The sequence below is a fragment of the Suncus etruscus genome, chromosome 2, assembly GCF_024139225.1.
Source record: "Suncus etruscus isolate mSunEtr1 chromosome 2, mSunEtr1.pri.cur, whole genome shotgun sequence".
In the NCBI taxonomy this organism is placed as follows: Eukaryota; Metazoa; Chordata; class Mammalia; order Eulipotyphla; family Soricidae; genus Suncus; species Suncus etruscus.
This window is the reverse complement of record NC_064849.1, coordinates 66,355,915-66,377,356: the sequence shown is the minus strand read 5'-3', so window position 1 is coordinate 66,377,356 and position 21,442 is coordinate 66,355,915. Positions and strand designations below refer to the sequence as shown.

General features: G+C 47.0%; 1 protein-coding gene across 4 annotated transcripts; it reads right to left on the bottom strand.

Annotated features, from left to right (window-relative positions):
• Positions 1 to 1,446: 1,446 nt before the first annotated feature.
• Positions 1,447 to 20,721, bottom strand: RBM23 (RNA binding motif protein 23). 4 transcript variants are annotated; one of them, XM_049768620.1, is made up of 14 exons: positions 20,575 to 20,721; positions 12,338 to 12,435; positions 11,035 to 11,123; positions 10,515 to 10,562; positions 10,203 to 10,400; positions 9,519 to 9,572; positions 9,273 to 9,390; positions 9,016 to 9,168; positions 8,792 to 8,929; positions 7,224 to 7,289; positions 3,659 to 3,854; positions 2,622 to 2,765; positions 2,452 to 2,536; positions 1,447 to 2,369 (listed from the first exon to the last, which is right to left on the bottom strand). In XM_049768620.1, the coding sequence occupies exons 2-14, from the start codon at positions 12,425 to 12,427 to the stop codon at positions 2,366 to 2,368; spliced, it is 1,383 nt and encodes a 460-aa protein (XP_049624577.1). In that variant the 5' UTR covers positions 12,428 to 12,435; positions 20,575 to 20,721; the 3' UTR covers positions 1,447 to 2,365. The 4 variants fall into 4 exon arrangements, with proteins under 4 accessions (XP_049624577.1, XP_049624580.1, XP_049624578.1 ...); XM_049768623.1 differs by having other exon boundaries at positions 11,035 to 11,144; positions 12,362 to 12,435; XM_049768621.1 differs by lacking the exon at positions 1,447 to 2,369 and having other exon boundaries at positions 2,448 to 2,536.
• Positions 20,722 to 21,442: the final 721 nt, after the last annotated feature.

Here is a 21,442-nt window from a genome sequence, read left to right as displayed (position 1 = left end):
CAGCATGAGGATGACCCAATTTTACCCTCTATACCACAGTCCCCTGAAAACAGCTGGTCTTGGCCCTGAAGCCCTCCCCATCCCACCCCTACCAGAATAATCCCCTTCACCAAGGGTCCCAGAAGCACATCCTGAGGCCCTTACACTGAACTGCCAGCGTGGTAGTCAAGAATCACCAGGAAGGGTAGCCAAGTCTCCACAGAACTTGGGAGCCCCCCACACTACATACACACAATGAAGGAAGGCCTATGCTATTAATAGTTTGAAGGAGTTCAAGAATGCCATAGGGAGGCCTGGTTCAGAGCCTTAGGATGACTAACAGAAAACAGTCAGCACTATGGTTCTCCGGATACATCCACAGCCAAATCAATAATTCTGGGTGGCCTGGGCCATCGCCAGTTGCTCCTACCTAAAAATATTACCATCTTCCTTCCCTTCCCCCAGATAAAGAGTGCAAACTAGGGCAGGGAAGGAGTGAAGGGCAGCCACTGAACAAACAGCAGCAACAGCAGGTAAGATAGAAAGCAGCAGCCAGAAAGTAGCAGTGGGTTCCTGTGGCCTTTGATCCCACTAGCAAGCTTCCAGTATGGTGGGCAACCCAGGAAGCTAATCTTCCTCAGAAGCCTGAGAACTGACAAATTAAAACCCAGCAGCAATTATCTATATTTTTAGCATGACAATAAATCCTTAACATTCTGTTGCCATAGAGACCAGTGAAATGCAGGAGCCCCATGGAGCCCTGCCCCAACCTCAGGCCTTCTTGGTTGGTCCATAGCTGGCAATCCAAACACTAGCTAGTGTCTTGTCACAATTCCTATACAAGAAGAAAGGTGTACTTCCCCTTGGGCAGGGATGTTCCTAGAAAACCCAGCTCAGTGGAATTCACAGCTGTATGGTTTCAAGGCAGTCATGTCAAAAGGCAAGTTCAGATAACGGATAGTTAAGCTCTGGTGTACAATTCCCACTAGATCAGACATTGGCATTCAGACAATGGGGGACCAAAGGATATCAGGGGCCAATGGTGAAGAAAGAGAAGTCCAAGAGGTTCAGATACCCCAAAGTAATGTGCTACTGTCACACTGCCCTCTGGTGGAAAGACAACATCTTTCCTCAAGCAGAGACAGCTCAGAAGTCTGACCAGGGGGCAAATGGGAGTCTAGGGTCAAAGAGACAGTACAGAGGTTAAGGCATTTACCTTGCATGGGACTGCAACAAAGGTTTGGATGTTAGCACTGCATGTATTGTCTCCTGTTACCCCCAGATGTGGCCCATGATCAGAGCCAGATGCAGGTGTCCCACAGAAAGGGAAAAAAAGAAAGGACTAGAGATGATTGGGTCCAGAGCATAATTATAATGCAGAGAGACAGAAACACCACCCTGTTGTGAGCCTTTCATCCATTTTTCTGCAAAAGGTATCTAAGACAATGAAATAAGCAGAGCACAGTAGCATTACAAATATTTTATACCCCTAGAATAATTCATGGTTTTGGCTCAGAAGCTGACATCAGACAGACACGCCAACCGAAGAAAACCACACACATATGGACAGCAGTTGAGACACAGTGGGGCCTGCCCTTTGTACAAAGTTCATATATATTATGTACAGACACAAGGGTATAAAATTCAGTGAGAAGGGCTCACATGTACCCAGATAGGGGACAGGTGCAGTTTTAACAACTAGGGTTGAACCCACAATAGAGGCACATAGGAAATAGTGAAGAGTAGCATTCCCTATATCTTTCTCTTGGAAGATATACACAAAGGAAGAACTATACAAAGATGAGAGATACTGGAAAGGTGTTCCACCTTTCACTTAACTCCGGAATGCCCTTAAAACACCTTAAATGCCTGGCAGTAGTTCAATCCCATACCTTCCAGCAAGGTACTGAGAGCCCACAGTAATAGTTCTGGCCCCAAGTTGAGGCCTAAGGCAAGCGTCACAACGCATATGTCCTTACTACCTTCTAGGGCCCTTGCAGTAGAAGCCAGCACCTTCAGAGTTCACCCTCCAAATTCCAAAGTCCTCTTGGACCAGAAATCTTAAGGGGTATTCCTTGATATATTGTTGGATTAAGGTAGAGGAGCAGAGAAGTTTAAATCAATCCTTTAGTTTGAGAGACAGCTATCAGATGTCAGCATAGATTCTCTTCTCTTTGACTAGTGGCTTTGGTTCAGTAGAGTCTATTCTCAGTAGGGTCAGTGGGAAGAGCTCTTCTTGGTGCCTAAAGGTAGCTCCAATTCCTACGGAATCAATGTCCACGATGGGTTGGTCCACAAAATAAGGAAGGGGCCATGGAAGGGTAGATTTGGAGAACGAATTAGCGGGACCCAGAGGCTCAGGAAGGCAGTAAAATGTGCCACTGATTTACCTGTAGCAAAGAGAAGAGATAAGTAGAAAGCCAGAGAAAGGGAAAAACCAAGGATTAAAGTGAAATAGTCTCTAAGACTCACATAGTCTGGGATGTAAAAAGGCTGGAAAGCTGGAAGCATTGGGAAGCAATGGCCTGGGAGGCAAGATTCAGAGCTGGACTCAGAGCTGAAACAAAACACAGTTTGTTAGTGAAACAGAACAGTCCTTCCTTCCAGGCCTGACTCTTCTCCCATCCCACGACCAAGTTTACCAGTCAGAGCTGCTGGGTTCAGAGCTCCCAAGGGAACTGCTCCATTCAGTTGTAAGGCAGCAGCCTGGGAGGCAGCGGCCTGAGCAGCAGCAGCCTGAGCAGCTGCAGCGGCAACTGCTGTTGTTGGCAACTGGATTCCAGAACCTAATGGGAAAAGAAAAGGTGAGGTTAAGTTTCAAGTCTCTTTGTTTTGGGCCACAACTAACAGTAATCTGGGCACGCCTGGCTCTGTACTGTTACTCTGGCCCAATGTCACAAGTCTTTGGGGGGGGGGGAACAACGGGATGGGACGGGACACATTCAGTAGTGCTCAAGGATTACTTCTGGTTCTGATTTTAGGGATCACTCACAGCAGTGCTGAGGAAACAAATAGGATGCCAGGGATAGAACCCAGGTCAACATTTTGCAAGGCAAGCACCTATCCTCTACTATCTCTCCACCCCTTTCCTCTCAAAATTTGTTTTTGGGGCCAAAGAGATAGCACAGTGGCATTTGCTTTGCAAGCAGCCGATCTAGGACCAAAGGTGGTTGGTTCGAATCCCGGTGTCCCATATGGTCCCCCGTGCCTGCCAGGAGCTATTTCTGAGCAGACAGCCAGGAGTAACCCCTGAACATTGCCGGGTGTGGCCAAAAAACGAAAAATCAAAAAAAATAAAATTTTTTTTTGGAAAGGCCACACCCAGCAATGCTCAAGGCTTATTCCTGGCTCTTCATTCAAGAATTACTCCTGGCAATGCTTGGAGAACCATATAGGATGCCAGGGATTGTACTTAGGCTGGCTGTGTGCAAGGCAAGTGCCCTCCCTATCTCTGGTGTATCTCAAGTGTACTGTCTCTGGTCCCTATATGAAGAAATTTATTTTTTGGAGGGTGTACACCTGGCTCTGCCTAGGCCTGGGGGACCCTAAGGGATGCCACAGATTTAATCCCAATTGGCTTATCTGAAAGGCAGGCACCTTACCCCACTCTGGTCCCCAATGTCACAAGTTTTGATCTGAATTCCCACCCCATGTGTTTCAAAATGCAGAAAAACCCTACCTTCTGCTAGTTTGGCCATGAGCTGCAAACGTCCATTGGCTGATCCCAGATCCAGTTCCTGATCTCCATCAGGAAAAGTGATGTCTGTGCTGCCATCTGATCGTTCTGTCACATGGCCAACCCTCATGGGTCGACCGGCAAGTTCAAAGCCATTCAACTGTTCCAGCGCCCGCCGGGCACATTCAGCATCAGAGAACTACAAGAAACCCAGGCCACATCAGTCACCTCTGGATCTCAGATCTGATACGCTGGCAAAGTCCTGCCTAAACTACATGCTCTCTGAAGTTCAAATACTTCTTTCCCAAATAATGTGACCTCTTATTCCAATTTCCCCCAAACCTCAAAATGATTCTCTGAAAGGACATTTTCTTTTTTACTTTCTTTTTTTTGTTTTTGGACCACACCAGGTAACACTCAGGGGTTACTCCCAGCTACACGCTCAGAAATCGCTCCTGGCTTGGGGATCATATGGGACGCTGGGGATCGGACTGAGGTCCGTCCTGGATCAGCCGCATGAAAGGCAAATGCCCTACTGCTGTGCTATTGCTCCAGCCCCCGAAAAGAACACTTTCAACAAATTTAATAGCAGTTTTGATCTAACTTAGTAAGAACCTAAAATTAAAAAAATCTACTAGCAGAGTACAGAGAGATATAGTGGGGTTAAAGACAAGTGAACAACTTGGGTTCAATCCCAGCACCACATTGCTGTGCCAACCACTAACACTAAGTGAAGTCATGGATAACCCTGATTACCACAAGCATGGCCCAGGTGGCCCACAGAACCATAGGGACCTTAAGGTAGTACCACATGCTCAGGGCCCTTTAACTGAACTGCCAGTCTAGTTGGCCAGAATCCCTTCGTCTCCTGGGCACAAACTCAAAAAACTATAGAGCCTTGCCTGACAGAATGTTTAACAGATGGACTTCTACTTCATGAAATGGAAGTTAAGACAGACTGAGAATGAAACTCCTTGGCTTTTAACTTTCATGACTAGTAAATTTCAGTTACCACTTAAAATTTAAGAATCAAAGGCTGAGTCGTACTTTTACATGCTGGAGGCCTGGGTTTGATCCACTATACCTGATGGTCTCTAAGCACTACAGTAAACAAGCACCAATAACAGCAGTGAGAGTAGCTGCAAAACTAATTAAAAAAATAAAATTCAAGAATCTTGGGGCCATCTGGCTCAAAAGGCTGGAGTGCATTCTTTGCATGGGAACCCCTGTGCTTAATCCCTGGTACCACATGGCTCCCAGCATGAATGTGGGCACCCTCTCCCAAAAAGAATCAAGGTTCTAGAATCAATCCTTAGGAAGAACTGTATCTGGATGGAGTGTTTCTTTTTCTTCTTTTTGGTTTTTGGGTCATATCCAGTGGCACTCGGGTTACTCCTGGCTCAGAAATCGCTCATGGCAGGCACAGGGGATCATATGGGATGCCAGAAATCGAACCACCGTCTGTCCTGGATTGGCTACATGAAAGACAAATGCCCTACACCACTGTGCTATCTCTCCAGTCCCTATAACTGGGTTTTGAGAAGAGTATACCCTACTCCCATGTAGAACCAGAGCCCAGAGCTGCTAACTTATTAACTTGCTGATCCCCATTTTGCCCCCACACTTTTCTTTTGTTTTTTGGATCACACCCAGCAGCGCTCAGGGGTTACTCCTGGCTCTCCACTCAGAAATTGCTCCTGGAAGGCTTGGGGGACCATATGGGATGCCGGGATTCGAATCACTGTCCTTCTGCATGCAAGGCAAATGCTCTACCTCCGTGCTGTCTCTCCAGATCCCCATTTTGCCCCTTTTGAAGGGGCCACACTGGTGCTCAGGGCTACTCCACACTCTGTGTTCAGAGGACAATGGAGTACCAGGGATCAAGCCTTGATTTCCAGCATGAAAACCAAGTTCTTAGTCTGTCCTCTCCCCACACAACCCCACTTCTAAAAAAAATTGTGTAGGGCATCAAACTCAGAGCCTCATTTGAGCTAAGCCCTATCCCTAGTCTACCTTCAGCCCCTTCCTCAGCAGTACCAGCATCAGACTAGCATAAAGAATATTTTCGGTTTGCTGTGTAAGTATCATGAGTGTTGAAAGGTGCCATAGGAACCTGTGTGCATCTGAATCACACGGAGCGCTTAAAAAGGTACCTGGCTACCAGGAAGAGCACAGCTGGCTTTGTTTACTTGAGCTTTACTTGCTCCAGGGTTTGGCAAGTGATACTGATAACTCCCAGGCACTCACTTTTAGTGTTCTGTTTTTAATGGATATTTCTAAGGTGAACAATTCCCATGGTACATTATCTACCTCCCTTCTGCCTTGCAGGCAACTGTGAAGGTGAAGGATGAACCTAGAAACATCAGCTTCTATCATGACTATGTGGCTAGAAGTCAGTCCTTAGTGTAGAGTCACATGGGGCTAGAAGAACCAGCCTATTAGATGGCCTTCTATTAGTGAGGTGTTTTGTTTGTGGGGATTGGATCACACCTGACTGTGCTCAGAGGTCATTCCCACTGGTGCTCAGGAAACCAAATCCAGACCTATTGCATGCTAAGCATATGCTTAGCTCTTTGAGTCACTTCATTTTATTTAAATGCCTAACCATAACAGTGACATTTAAATAGTAAGATATTTCTCAAGAGAACACCACTCATTATCAGGTCATCAATAAAGTACAGAAGGAAGGCAAGATCATCATTCAAGAAGCAATGTCTAATCCAAGATACCAATGTTTATGGTTATTCAGGCAGTTCTAAAAAGTAGAAAAAGGGGGCTGGAGAGATAGCACAGAGGTAGGGCGTTGACCTTGCAAGCAGCTGACCCAGGATCAAAGGTGGTTGGTTCAAATTCTGACATCCCATATGGTCCCCCATGCCTGCCAGGAGTGATTCCCAAGAAGATAGCCAGGAGTAAACCCTGAGCACTGCCAGGTGTGCCCCCCCACCAAAAAAAAATTTAGAAATAGCTAAGATAAAAAATAAGATAAACAGGACCAGGGATATGGCTCAAGTGGCAAGGCATGTGCTAAATTCAAACCCTGGCTGGGACTATAACCATAGCACAGCAGGTAGGGCATTTGCCTTACACATGACTGACAGGGTTCAATCCTGGGTATCCATATGGTCCCCCAAACCTGCCTGGCAGATCTTGGCAGGTCTCAAGCCTGCCAGGAGAAATATTTGAGGGCAGAGCCAGGAGTAACACCTGAATACCACTGGGTATCCCCCCAAAAAAAAAAAATCCCAAAAAATTCCAAAACTCTGGTACCCACTGACACTACTATGCGTGGTGCATGATGGAGGCATCTCTCTTCTTTTTTTGTTTTTGAAAGCATACCTGGTGGTGCTCAGGGATTACTTCTGGCTCTGTACTCAGGAATTACTCCTGGTGGTACTCAGAAGACCATATGGGATGCTGGGGATCAAAACTAGGCCTGCTGTGTAAGGCAAACACACGAACTACTATACTTCTCTGACCCTGATGGTGGCACTTCTGCAACAGCACATCAGTATAATCAGTGGACAAATTAAAATTAAAATTAGAGAGCAAAAGATTAGGTACTCACTGTAATGAAACCATAACCTTTAGAGCGGCCTGTATCCGAATCCTTCATCAAGACAATGTTTTCAATCTGAGAAAAGGAGAAATAATGTATTAAAAGTTCATACCTTTGATCTTTTCTACCTAGACTTTTGATTTTGTTTTTTGGGGTCACACTCGGTGGCACACAGGGATTACTCCTAGCTCTTTGCTCTGAAGTCACCCCTGGCAGGCTCCAGGGACCATGAGATGCCCGGAATCAAACCGGGGTCCATTCCAGTTGGCCGCGTGCAAGGCAGATGCCCTACCACTGTGCTAGTGCTCTGGCCCCCTACTTAAGACTTTTATTTAAAATTCCTTAAATGTTCTTTTCTTAAATTTCTAGCCAACATTTATAATTCAAGAAAATATATTTTGTTTTGTTTATGGGCAACACCTGGCAGCACTCAGGGCTTACTGTTAGCTCTATACTCCTGGTAAGGCTCAGAGACTATCTGGGGTGCTGGGGATGGCCACATGCAAGGCAAGTGCCCTGCCCACTGTACTATTTCTCTGGCCTCTACTTTTTGATGGGTGGGGGGGGGGGGGGTTTGGGGGCTACTCCTGGTGATGCTCAAGGGAATATATGGGACAGGGGATTGAATGGCGGTCCGTCCTAGGTCAGCCACGTGCAAAGCAAACGCCCTACCGCTGCACCACCCACCGCTCCAGCCCCTGGTCTCTACATTTTTATTTACTTTTTTGGTCTGGGGGGTCACATGTGGAGAAATGAGGAACCATATGGGATGTCCTAGACTGAACACGGGTTGGCCACAAGCAAGGCAAACACCTTATCTGCTATACTATAATGTTCTGGCCCCTTTTATTTACCTTTTGGGGGGGTGGCACACCCAGCAGTGCTCAGAGTTTACTCCTGGCGGTACGTGGGGGACCATATGGGATGTCAGGAATTGAACTTGGGTTGGTTGTGTGCAAAGGCAAATGCCCCACCCATTGTACTATTGCTCTGGACCCTAAAATCTTTATTCTTTTCCTGATTTTTGGGCCACACCCAAGAGCGCTTAGGGGTTACTCCTGGTTCTGTGCTCAGAAATTGCTCCTCGTAGGCTCAGGGGGCCATATGGGATGCTGGGAACCAAACCAGGGCCGTCTCGGTTCAAATGCATGCAAGGCAAAAGCCATACGTACCGCTATGCTATTGCTCTGGGCCCCCCTAAAACCTTTTTTAAAAGATCTGCATTCCATTTTGGCATTCCACAGTGCTTAGGGCTTACTCTTGGCTCTGCACATAGGAATTATTACTAGTAAATCCAGGGTGCCAGGAATTAAACTTAATCTGTGTGCAAGGCAAGTGCCCCACTCACTATACTATCACTCTGAACCCATTTTCTGACTAATTTTATATAATCCCTATGATAACTTACCATATCTGATTTCAATATGCTTCACTCTGTTGTCTACTAAGCAGGAGAGATGTAGTGATGGAGACAAATTTACATAGCCTAGACCCATAAACTTACATGAGCAGTGATGGTTCAATCCGACTGAATTATTTTTCCAATTTATTTGGCAATTTTCCTATTTTCTACTCACTTTGCCAAAGGGCTCAAAGATGCCCCGGAGCATGTCCTCTGTGATATTGAAGTGCAGAGACCCCACACAGAGGCGTGTTGGTCCACCACTGCCTTTCTGCAGATTGTTGGCCATAGCTGCCAGCCGGTTTTTCTCAGCCTGGAAAGCAGAAATGATAGGTCATGGCCCCCCAGATCTCCTAAATCCCACCACTATTTTTCAGGTCCACTTTTCAGCTTGCTCACCTGTGAAGCCTGTACAATAATAGGGACTCCCAAGAGCCGCTGGCCGGTCAGCCCAATGGCCAGGGGCACAGACTGAATTTCACAGAATTCTACATAAGCAATACCCTTTGAGCGGCGTGAGTTCCGATCTGAGATGATACGTACATCACGAACCTATTCAGGATAAAAAGAAAACCTGTGTCAGGCATAAAGGGGGATGGATAGAAGACAGGCTACTGAGAAGAAAATGAAGGGAGAGAGGTCACAGAAAGAATTACCTTGCCAACTGCAGAGAAAAAATCCTCCAGGTCCCGAGGGCGAATGCGAGCAGCTAACTGCATACAGAAAACTGTGCGGGCATCACGCTCTTCAGGACTCAGATTATCAACTGGCTCCCTAAAGAGTACATCAAATCTGTTGAGATTCTTATATTCTAACACCTGGTCAACATTCTACAATATTCTTCAATATTGGCATCAATTCCTTTTGAAAACCCTTAAAATAAGAATTGATTATCAACTCACCTGACAGGACTTTTCTCTCGGAAATGAGGACTTTTACTGTGCCCAAACCTTCGCCTGAGAACAGAAACAATGAAAATGAAAATTCAGTCACCCAACTTTAGTCATACTTGCCCAATGTTAGGTCTTCTCTCACTACGGAAAAAACATTCCAGGGGCCTGAGCTGTGGCGTAGTGATAGTGTGTTTGCCTTGCACTCAGCTGACCTAGGACAGACAGCAGTTTGATCCCCGGACATCCCATATGGTCCCCTAAGCCAGGAGTAACCCGAGCGTCATCAGGTATGGCCCAAAAACCAAAAAAATGAAGAAAAAAGAAAAAAACACATTCCAACAGTACTTGGGGCATGAAAAAAAATGGGGAGGGGATTTACGAGGGGTACTAAGAATCAAACCCACAGACTCCCAACATGCAATATAACTGTTCTACCATTGAGCTACATGCCTGGCCTCAACATCTAAATTCTAAATACCATTCCTCCCGGAACTGGGGTCTCTTGCTTATTCATGATTGGTTATAACTACTTCAGAGGCAGGATCTTTACAGAGATGATAATTTAAGCCAAAGCTAACTTGAGCTCAAATAAGCAGGAGGCACTAGTTTGAATCCTATCACCACATAGTCCCCAAAGGACCAGAAGGTGTGGCCCCAAAACTAAAAAAAAAGGAAAGAAAGAAAAAGTGATACCCAGGAGCAAATGGCGGACTCCTATAATGCACACGATCTTCACGCCTCCGGTCCCAACTTCGTGTCTCACTACTCCGTCGCCGATCCCAGCTCCTACTACGGTGACGCCGCTGGCGATCTCGATCTCGATCTCTATCTCTATCTCTATCTCGACTTCTGCTCCGACTGTTTCTCCCCCGATGTCTATCCCGGTCTCGACTACGACCACATACAGAAATAAATATTAGTCTGTTAAGGAGCAAATATATCTGTTCTTCAATGAACAGTTCTTCCAGTTTCATTTATGACAATTTTCCTAATTCAGTCACTGACCTGCGCTTTCTATCCCTGCTTTTACTATGGCTCCGACTCCTCTTTTTCCTGTAAAAGAGTACAAATCCTTATTATTGAGATGGCTCATTTACTCTCCCAAGAAAAAAGAAGAAGGCCAGGATGAAACAGAAAGCCATAAGGGACCAAAGACCAGAAGATCCGTTGGGGAGCAATTCAGAGAATTGCACAACTACTTATACAGAGCCCGGAATGCTATCAGGCTTCTGAAGTGGCCATCCACCACAGCCCTAGAAAAAGCTTCAGTTTCCAAGTCAGGGACCTCCTACAACTTTTATTTGAATGAGACATAAGGAAACTTGGACTGATCCACAAATTTACACTAGAAAGCAAAGGCTAGATGATCATTAACTAGGTCACCTTTATTCCCATGATGTAAAGGAGCCATTATTGAAAGTCAGCAGTCCAATGAACAAACAACCCCCCATTCTGGCTGCTTCTCCAACAGACACAGGTGTTTGCCTTGCCCAAGTTGCTAACCCAGTCATTGTGCCATACTCACTTGCTTGCCTCTCCACTGGCACTGCTTCCACTGGTTCCATTGCCACTATTGCTGGTGCTGCTGGCGGTGTTGCTAGCATCATCCTTTGTCTCTTTCATTTGCTGTTCATCCTAAAGACATTGCCAAGAAAATACCACATGGCACAAGGTGGCAAACACACAGAATCCAGAGGGTAAAGATAACACAGTGATAAAGAAAGTTTATTAAATAAAATCTCCCAATTATCTAGGAAAAAACACCCCAAACCTCTAACATGGGAAATAGAAGAGATCCAAGAGGCAGATTTTAGTGCTAAAACTTCAGCTACCAGAGGCTTCTAACTCTCTAGAGCAGCCCAAGTTCTCTCTTGAGCATCCTGAGCATGCATCTTTCTCTCCCCTCACACTTCTCTAGATAAATCTAGGTAAATTTCTTTAATAGAAATGATTTTATTGTTGTTTGGTTTTTGAGTCACACCTGGCAGCGCTCAGGGGTTACTCCTGGCTCTAGGCTCAGAAATGGACCCCGGCAGGCTCGGGGGGACCATATGGGATGCTGGGCTTTGAACCACTGTCCTTCAATATGCAAGGCAAACACTCTACCTCCATGCTATCTCTCCAGCCCCATCCTTTTTTGTTTTTTTTTTTGTTTGTTTTTTTGGGCCACACCCGTTTGATGCTCAGGGGTTACTCCTGGCTATGCGCTCAGAAATGGCCCCTGGCTTGGGGGGACCATATGGGATGCTGGGGGATCAAACTGCTGTCCGTCCTATGCTAGCGCTTGCAAGGTAGACACCTTACCTCTAGCACCACCTTCTCGGCCCCTCTTTTTTTTTTTTTTTAAACCTTATTCACTGATTGATTTTTGGCCCACACCCAGTGGTGCTCAGGGGTTACTCCTAGCTCTGCACTCAGAAATCACCCCTGGCAGGCTAGGGGACCATATGGGATGCCAGGAATCGAACCAAGTCCCTCCCGGATTGGCTGCATGCAAGGCAAATGCCCTACCACAGTGCTATCGCTCCAACCCTTACATATGATCTTTTTTTTTTTTTTTTGGTTTTTGGGCCACACCCGGCGGTGCTCAGGAGTTACTCCTGGCTGTCTGCTCAGAAATAGCTCCTGGCAGGCACGGGGGACCATTTGGGACACCAGGATTCGAACCGAACCAACCACCTTTGGTCCTAGATCGGCTTATTGCAAGGCAAATGCCGCTGTGCTATCTCTCAGGCCCATACATATGATCTTTAAGCCCCTCCAGGAGTGATGAGCTCAGAGACAAGTGTAAGTCTTGAGCACTACTGGACGTGGTTCAAAAACAAAACAAAAAAATTAAAATGAGATATTACCTCCTCCCTTTTATAGGGGGCTTCCAACATGGCCTCAATCACTATATCGAAGTCATCGGATGCCATGGTGAGATCTGAGGAGAGAAGAGAGATAAATAAGAACCCTTTGACACCCCCACAATCCCTTCCATTTCTAAGAAATAGACTTTAAGATACACAGTTCTTGTTTCTTTTTTTGTTTTTTTCTTTTTTGTTTGTTTTTTGGGCCACACCCATTTGACGCTCAGGGGTTACTCCTGGCTAAGCGCTCAGAAGTTGCTCCTGGCTTGGGGGACCATATGGGACGCCGGGGGATCGAACCGCGGTCCATCCAAGGCTAGCGCAGGCAAGGCAGGCACCTTACCTTTAGCACTACCGCCCGGCCCCCAGTTCTTGTTTCTTAAACTCAAAAGAGATTTTACCAACTGTCATGGTTTTATTTATTTTTTACCTTACAAATCTAAACTAGTTCTTATCTGTGGTTTAGCCAAAGATCAAGGATCCAGAAGGAAAGTGATTTCCTAGAGGTAAAAATAAAATAAAATCCAGTCTTTCCTATAAAAATTTAAAATGCCAGGTCTCAGGCTGATTCAAAGAGTAGAAGCACATGCCTTGTTTGGAGGGAGCCCCAAATTCAATCCCAAACACCATACAATCCTCAGAATACTACTGGGAGCGTACCTTGAGAATGCTTCCAAAAGGGACCCAAAAAAGGGGCTGGAGCAAAAGCACAGCAGATAGGGCATTTGCTTTGCATGCAGCTCACCTGGGTTCAATCCCCAGCATCCCATATGGTACCAGAGACTGCCAGGAATGATTTCTGAGCCAAGAGTAACCTCTGAGCACTGCCAGGTATTGCCCAGAAACCAAAACCAAAACCAAACAAAAGAAACCTCCCAATACCTCTACTAGGTGTATTCCAAAAGTGTGCATGCAAGAGAGAAAGAGAAATACTGGTTCTCAAAATAATGATTACTTGACAACGAATACCATTACAAAAATTGTATCTAAGAACTAAACATATTTTTCTTTATTTCTGGGTCTCCCCAGGGGTGCTGGGAGCCACTCCTGATGATTCTCAGCCTGACAGTGTAGTATTTGGCCCAGTGATGCAGTATTTCTAGGGTCTAGCAGTCTTGGGGTAGATCTTGAAAAATGGACACATTTTTTAAAAGATCAAACTGCAGACTGAAAATAAGACTGAACAAGACAAAGCAGCATCTGAATAATGCAGATCTGCCAAAGTAAATGCTGATGAGAAACAATATTCCCCTTCCAAACATCAATAATTCTGGGACCAATTCAGTTTTGTTTTTGTTTCTGTTTGTTTGTTTGGGTCACAACCAGCAGTGTTCAGGGGTTACTCCTGGCTCTGTGTTCAGAAATCACCCGATAGGCTCGGACACCATATACTACCGTATTTGCCAGCGTATTAAGACGACTGGGCATATAAAACGACCCCCTAATTTTGCAGTTAAAACATAGGTTTAGGCCTATATTCACTGCATCAGACAGAACGTTCCTGTGCTGCAACTGTATGTATCACAGTGAGCCAATCACAACAAGCAAAGGTTCAAAGGTTATACTGTAACAGACTTCCTCTCCGACTCTGGCCAATCTGAGCAGGCTTTTTACAGTGTAGATTCGGGTCCAGAACATTGTCTAATTTGCATGCATCAAAAGCCTGGTTGGATTGGCTGAGTGAGAGAGGCGGTCCGAGCAGCATTGCAGTGATTGGTGCAGGGTTGAGTTGGAAAATTCGTTTTTTTTTTTGTTTTTCTTTTTTTGTTTTTGTTTTGTTTTGTTTTGTTTTGTTTTTGGGCCACACCCGGCGGTGCTCAGGGGTGACTCCTGGCTGTTTGCTCAGAAATAGCTCCTGGCAGGCACGGGGGACCATATGGGACACCGGGATTCGAACCAACCACCTTTGGTCCTGGATAGGCTGCTTGCACGGCAAACGCCGCTGTGCTATCTCTCCGGGCCCGGAAAATTCGTTTTGTGGCAATAGTCAGACAATTTTCGTTTAGCGGCATATTGAAACATTTTTTGTGATATACTCGCGTATAAGACGACTCCCGATTTTCGGTTGACTTTTTTGTTTCAAAAGTCGTCTTAATATGCCGGAAAATACGGTATTTGCTGGGAATCAACCCGAGGTCCATCAGGGTTGGCTTCGCACAAGGCAAACGCCCTACCGCTGTGCTATTGCTCTGGCTCCCCAACCCAGGTTTTATCCCAGGCATCCCATATGGTCCCCAAGGAGCTCTGTAGGGTGTGACCCCAAAACAAAAACAAACAAACATCAATAATTAATGGATTCTTCATTAAGCCTCTTATGCTATCAACTAGAGCAATGGTCTTCAATCACCAGTAGAAGGATTATTGCTGGTCCTAGGGTATAAAAAGGTGAAAAACTTGGGGCTAGGAAAAGAACTTGAAGGAGTAAATAGTAATACATATATACTTTGCAGATGCGAGCCCCAGATTCAATCACTGGAGCCACCAGGTCTGCAGACTCCTGAGCACTAAGCCAGGAGTTGTCCAAATACCATCCTGTGAGGAGTCAGAGTCAGAGCATTTATCTACCGCCTCAGCAGCCCCAAATCAAACAAAAAAATTGAAAAGCACTGTACTCTAGGCAATTCAGAAAGACTATACTTGAAACAGACTTAGAAGCAGAAGACAGCTCAAGGCCTGAAGACTGCTGGGAGTCACACTGGAACACAAAGCCAGGAGTAAACCACACTCTTTATGTACCACCACCACATGTTGCTCCAAAAAGACAGGCGTAAGCAACCACCCTCTGAGGTCTTTCTGCTCAAGCACAAAAGACTTCACACTTCTGGGGCCGGAGAGATAACATGGAGGTAAGGTGTTTGCCTTTCATGCAGAAGGATGGTGGTTTGAATCCCGGCATCCCATATGGTTCCCTGTGCCTGCCAGGGGCGATTTCTGAGTGTAGAGCCAGGAGTAACCCCTAAGCGCTGCTGGGTGTGACCCAAAAACCAAAAACACAAACAAACAAAAAAAAAAGACTTCACACTTCCACAACTTCTTATATCAATTGTTCTTTCCCAAGTCGGTCCACAGCACTTCTCTTACAGAAACCAACAGAAGAGACAAATAAATCAACAAGACAAATTACTCAAAAACAATTATTGATCTGAAAATTTCAATATATACAACATGGATGGACTCAAAATAATTATGCGGATTGTAAGAAATCTGAAACCACGCTCAAGCCCCTAGCAAAAATAGAAATCATACTTTATAATTCCATTTATATAAAATTCTAAATAATGCAATCTTTGTTTTTTTTTTTTTTTTTGTTTGTTTTGGGGCAACAACCGCTCTCAGGAGTTACTCCTTGCTCTGCACTCAGAAATCACTCCTGGCAGGCTCGGAAGACCGTATGGGATGCCAGAGATCGAACCTGGGTCCATCCAGGGTTGGCAGCATGCAAGACTCTGCTATCACTCCAGCCCCTAAATAATGCTATCTAATCTGTAACAATAGGAAGCAGATCAGTGTTTATCTACTGAAAGGAGTAGTAGGTTAGGTGTTGCAAGGAGGAAGGTTTATAAAAGAAGGAAAATCCCAAATAATAATTTTATTACATTAAATAATAATAAATTTTTATGCTGAAGGTTCATCACTATCACTTTTCACACCAATGACATGCCTGTCCTCCTTAAAGTAGTTATACTATCCAGTTACTATATTGTTTGCTTTCCAAACCAAACTGTTTTGATAACCTAAAGACGGTAATATTTACAAATAGTATTTTTTATAATGTCATAACCTAATGTTATCAAGCACTACTTTAAAGCATATTTCAGAAAAGGTTCTTTTCCTTTTGGCGGGGCCACACATCCAGCAATGTTCAGAGTTTACTACTGGCTCTGAAGTGAGGAGTTACTTCTGGTGGTGCACAGGAGATCATATAGGATGCCAGGGATTGAAACAGGGTCAATCGAGTGCAGCAAGCACCTTACCCGATGTACTGTCTCTCTCTAGCCTCTGAAAGCAGATTTTTTGTTTTGTTTTGTTTTTTTGGGCCACACCCGGCGGTGCTCAGGGGTCACTCCTGGCTGTCTGCTCAGAAATAGCTCCTGGCAGGCACGGGGGACCATATGGGACAACCACCTTTGGTCCTGGATCGGCAGCTTGCAAGGCAAACGCCACTGTGCTATCTCTCTGGGCCCGAAAGCAGATTCTTTGGAAGATCAAGAAACAAGAAAAATTACTTGGACCAAGACAGATAGGTTGGGCTGAGAGTATGCTGTGTATGTAGGTCTAAGTTTGATTCACAGCACTGATGAAATAGCCTCCTTACTTAAGTAGTTCACACAAAACAAGAAAAATTACTTAAGAGTCAAATTTAAGACTTAAAAGTAGTATACAAATCTAGGGTCCAGAGAGATAGCATGGAGGTAGCGCGTTTGCCTTGCATGCAGAAGGATGGTGGTTCGAATCCCGGCATCCCATATGGTCCCCCAAGCCTGCCAGGAGCGATTTCTGAGCGTAGACCCTGGAGTGACCCGAGAGCTGACGAGTGTGACCCAAAAACAAACAAACAAAAAAGAAATCTAATAGCTGTATCAGAGCCAGCAAATTTCATTTAACACCTTATATTTATCAATCCAAGGTAACGTGTGCTGCAGGCAGATTTTGGATCTAATGCACACATAAGTGAGATTGTGAACTGTTTAAACTCGCAATGGTCCTCAAACTACAGCCCGTGGGCCACATATTGTATTTATTCCCATTTTGTTTCTTCACTTCTAAATAAGATATATGCAGTGTGCATAGAAATTTGTCCATAATTTTTGTTTTTACTATAATCTGGCCCTCAACAGTCTGAAGGACAGTGAACTGGCCCCCCGTTTAAAAAGTTTGAGGACCCCTGACCTTTTAATGGATGCGCTGTGTGGTAGTACAAGAGGTAATACAAGGCTTTTGCCTTGAACACTGCCAAACCCGAGTTCAATTTCTGGTATCCCATATGGTCCTCTGAGCAATGTCAAGAGTGATCCCTGAGTGCAGAGCCAGAAGCCCTAAGCACTACCATATTTAGCCCCCCAAAACAAATAAAAAAGCACTGAGCAAACTAAAATATCTTTTGGCAGGGGACACATCTAACAGTGTTCAGGAAAAATACTGGCAACATTACCTGATGTCATTCCTGGTAACTTCCTGGCATTTAACCAGGGTTTGTAGAATGCAAGGCACATGCCAAACTTCTTTTTTTTTTTTTTTTTTGATTTTTGGGCCACACCCGGTAATGCTCAGGGGTTACTCCTGGCTATGTGCTCAGAAGTTGCTCCTGGCTTGGGGGACCATATGGGACACCGGGGGATCGAACCGCGGTCCGTCCAAGGCTAGCGCAGGCAAGGCAGGCACCTTACCTTTAGCGCCACCGCCCAGCCCCATGCCAAACTTCTTATACTATCTTTTCACCTCCAATAAGTCTATTTTTTTAATTTTTTGGTTTTTGGTTTTTGGGTCACACCCGGCAGTGCTCAGGGGTTACTCCTGGCAGCTTGGGGGACCATATGGGATGCCAGGATTCGAACTATCGTCCTTCTGCATGCAAGGCAAATGCCCTACCTCCATGCTATTTCTCTGGCCCCAATGTCTATTTTTAAGTATTCATTCATAAAGAGAATACGCTGATGTGGTTTTATCAAAGAATTCTTTATTCTTTATCATAGAATCAGTACACCAATGGACTATGTGGCTTCTAGATGGCAGGTATGTATAGTGTAAGCTTTAAGATTTCAGGGATGGTGGGGCCGGGCGGTGGCGCTGGAGGTAAGGTGCCTGCCTTGCCTGCGCTAGCCTAGGACGGACCGCGGTTCGATCCCCCGGCGTCCCATATGGTCCCCCAAGAAGCCAGGAGCAACTTCTGAGCGCATAGCCAGGAGTAACCCCTGAGCGTCACAGGGTGTGGCCCAAAAAACCAAAAAAAAAAAAAAAAAAAAAAAAAGATTTCAGGGATGGTGGCGGCGGTGGCGCTGATGGTGACAGGAGTGATAGCACAGCGGTAGGATGTTTGCCTTGCAAGCAGCCAACACGGGACTGGGTTGGATCCCCGGCATCCCATATGGTCCCGAGCCTGCCAGGAATGAATTCTGTTGTTTTTTTTTTTTTTTTTTTTTTTTGGTTTTTCGGGTCACACCCGTTTGATGCTCAGGGGTTATTTCTGGCTACACGCTCAGAAATTGCCCCTGGCTTGGGCAGACCATATGGGACACCGGGGGATCGAACCGTGGTCCTTTCCTTGGCTAGCGCTTACAAGGCAGACACCTTGCCTCTAGCGCCACCTCGCCGGCCCGCCAGGAATGAATTCTGAGTGCAGTGCCAGGGCTAATTTCTTTTTTCTTTTTTGTTTATTTGGGCCACACCCATTTGATGGTCAGGGGTTACTCCTGGATAAGCTCTCAGAAATTGCCCCTGGCTTGGGTGGACCATATGGGACACCCAGGGATCTAACGAGGTCCTTCCCTTGGCTAGCGCTTGCAAGGCAGACACCTTACCTCTAGCGACACCTGGCCGGCCCCAGGACTAATTTCTTTTTTTTTTTTTTTTTTTTTGGTTTTTGGGCCACACCCTGTGACGCTCAGGGGTTACTCCTGGCTATGCGCTCAGAAGTTGCTCCTGGCTTCTTGGGGGACCATATGGGACGCCGGGGGATCGAACTGCGGTCCGTCCTAGGCTAGCGCAGGCAAGGCAGGCACCTTACCTCCAGCGCCACCGCCCGGCCCAGGACTAATTTCTGAGTGCCACTGACTGTGGTCCAGAAACCAAAAAAAAGATTTCAGAGACTGAAGAGATAATACAGCAGGCAAAGAAGTACTTGCCTTGCATGAATCAGACCCAGGTTTGATCCCTGGCACCCCATGTAGATGGTCCCCTTAATACCACCAGTGGTAATTTCTGAGTACAGAGCTCAGTGCAGAACCAGGAGTAGCCCATGAGCATCACCAGGTTTGATCCAAAACTCAAAAAAAAGTAAGATTTCAGAAACCAGGGGATGGAGCGGTAGTACAAGCTTGCCTTGTAAGCGTTAACCGAGGCGGTTCGATCCCATATGGTCCCCCCTTAATCCACAGGAGCAATTTCTGAGCGCATAGCAAGGAGTAACCCCTGAGCATAACCGGGTGTGACACAAAAACAAAAACAAGATTTTAGAAAGCAGGGGCTAGAGTGATAGCACAGAGGTAGGGAGCTTGTCTTGCACCTGGCCGACCAAGGATGGACCGGGGTTCGAATCCTGGCATCCCACACGGTCCTGGGAGCCTGCCAGGAGCGATTTCTGAGCTCAGAGCCAGGAGCAACCCCTGAGCGTCGCCGGGTGTGGCCCCAAAACCTAAATAAATAAATGTCTAAAAAAAAAAAGAAGAAAGATTTCAGAAGCCAGGCACAGAAAATAAGGTGTTTGCTTTGCATGAGTCAACGCCTAGGGCCCCCCACCATCACTCGCCAGGAGTGATGCTCAAAGAGGACTCATTTTAAAATCCACTTAACATAAGCTAGTTGGCGCGAATAAATCAATGGGAGAACCCGTTGCTAAAGAAGCCAAAGGTTGTCTTGCTTGTGTCATAATGCAAACATCTGCCCGCTGCACTGTGATCCCTAGGGATTCTCTTTCCTAACAACGCACTGCTTACCTCTTGGAATAACGACACCCCAAAGGCCACTCGCTACAAGGGCCTCACCCTTAGCCTCTAGCTCCCGGGCTGGGAAAGGCCGAGTGAGAGCCACGGGGCGAAACGGGCAGCCTCAGCCCGCGAGCAACCCCGCACAGTCCTAGGAAAGCGGCTCTCCCCAGCGGTCGGCTTTCAACGTGGCGGCTCTCCAAGGCCCTCCAGGCTGCTGCAGCGCCACGGCGGCGGCTGCATCACACGCCCCTCGGCTGTAGCCGGCCGCGGCGGGAAGCCTCGAGGCCCACGTCCCTGTGTGTGTGTGTGTGTGTGTGTGTGTGTGTGTGTGTGTGTGTGTGTGTGTGTGTGTGTGTGTGTGTGTGTCTGTCGGTCTCTCCCCCCTGGGTCCCCAGGCGGGGCAGCCTCCAGGGTGGCGCCTGCGGGGAGCCGGGCCCGACTCGCCCCGGGACACTGGCGAGTCGCCGGCCGCGGCCCCCAACGCCCTCTCCCCGGTGACGTCAGGGGGAGGCGCCGCGAGGCGTCACGCAGCCGTGACGTCGCGGGACACCGGGTTTCAGGGTTGCTCACCGGTTCCGGGTCCCCGCTGGCGGGAACTCCGGTTCGGTCGCTCCTTGGCGTGTGTTGGGGACGCGACGCGCGGCTCTTTTTCTTTCAGAGTCTAGACTGGCAAGGCGGCACCGCAGCCACGGCGGCTCCTACTCGCGCAAAATGGCGGCAGCTGCGGCGGCTTCTAGTACTTTCCCCGGTCTGCGCAGGCGCCGAGACTTCCGGGCGGTGCGCCTCAGCTCCCGGTGTCCCGGCCACGGGGCCAAGGGCAGGCTTTCATTGGCTGATCTGCCGGGCGTGGGCGGGGTCCAGCGCAAATGTCTCCTAGCAACCGCCTAGTCGCCGCTAATTGGATAGCGCCTGAGAGACTTCCGGAACGCAGCGGGCCTGCAAAGGGCGCGCGTCTCTCTCATTGGTCAGATGCCTCGCGGAAGGCGGGGAAACAGGGCCGAAAGTAAGGGGCCCGCCCACCCCCACCCCGCTCCTAGGTTCCATTGGCCGGGCCAAGCCCGTAGGCGTCCTCGAGGGCTTCCCTGCTCTAAAGGGCCCGGGAATCACGTTGCTTTTCCTCAGGGCACTGTTGTGGAGACTCAGAGCCTTCGCTTCAGGGAAAGGAATTGGCCTCTGTTCGCCCTTCTGCGCGTTGTCTCCACAACCCCATCAACTTCCTCGGGGTGGGAGGGTGGGACCTCCCAGGCCTTGGGAGCTGAGAAATCAAGCCTTGCCTTCTGAACGTCGTTGACTGGTCAGACAGTTCAACATCTTTTCAGATTAGTGCACCATACACCTCCACAAGGATGAACGAGTGACTAGTTGGTGCAGTAGCACTCTTAAGACCTCCGACCAAAAAGAACCGGTTGTCCATGGCAACAGTCCAAGGACTTCCAGA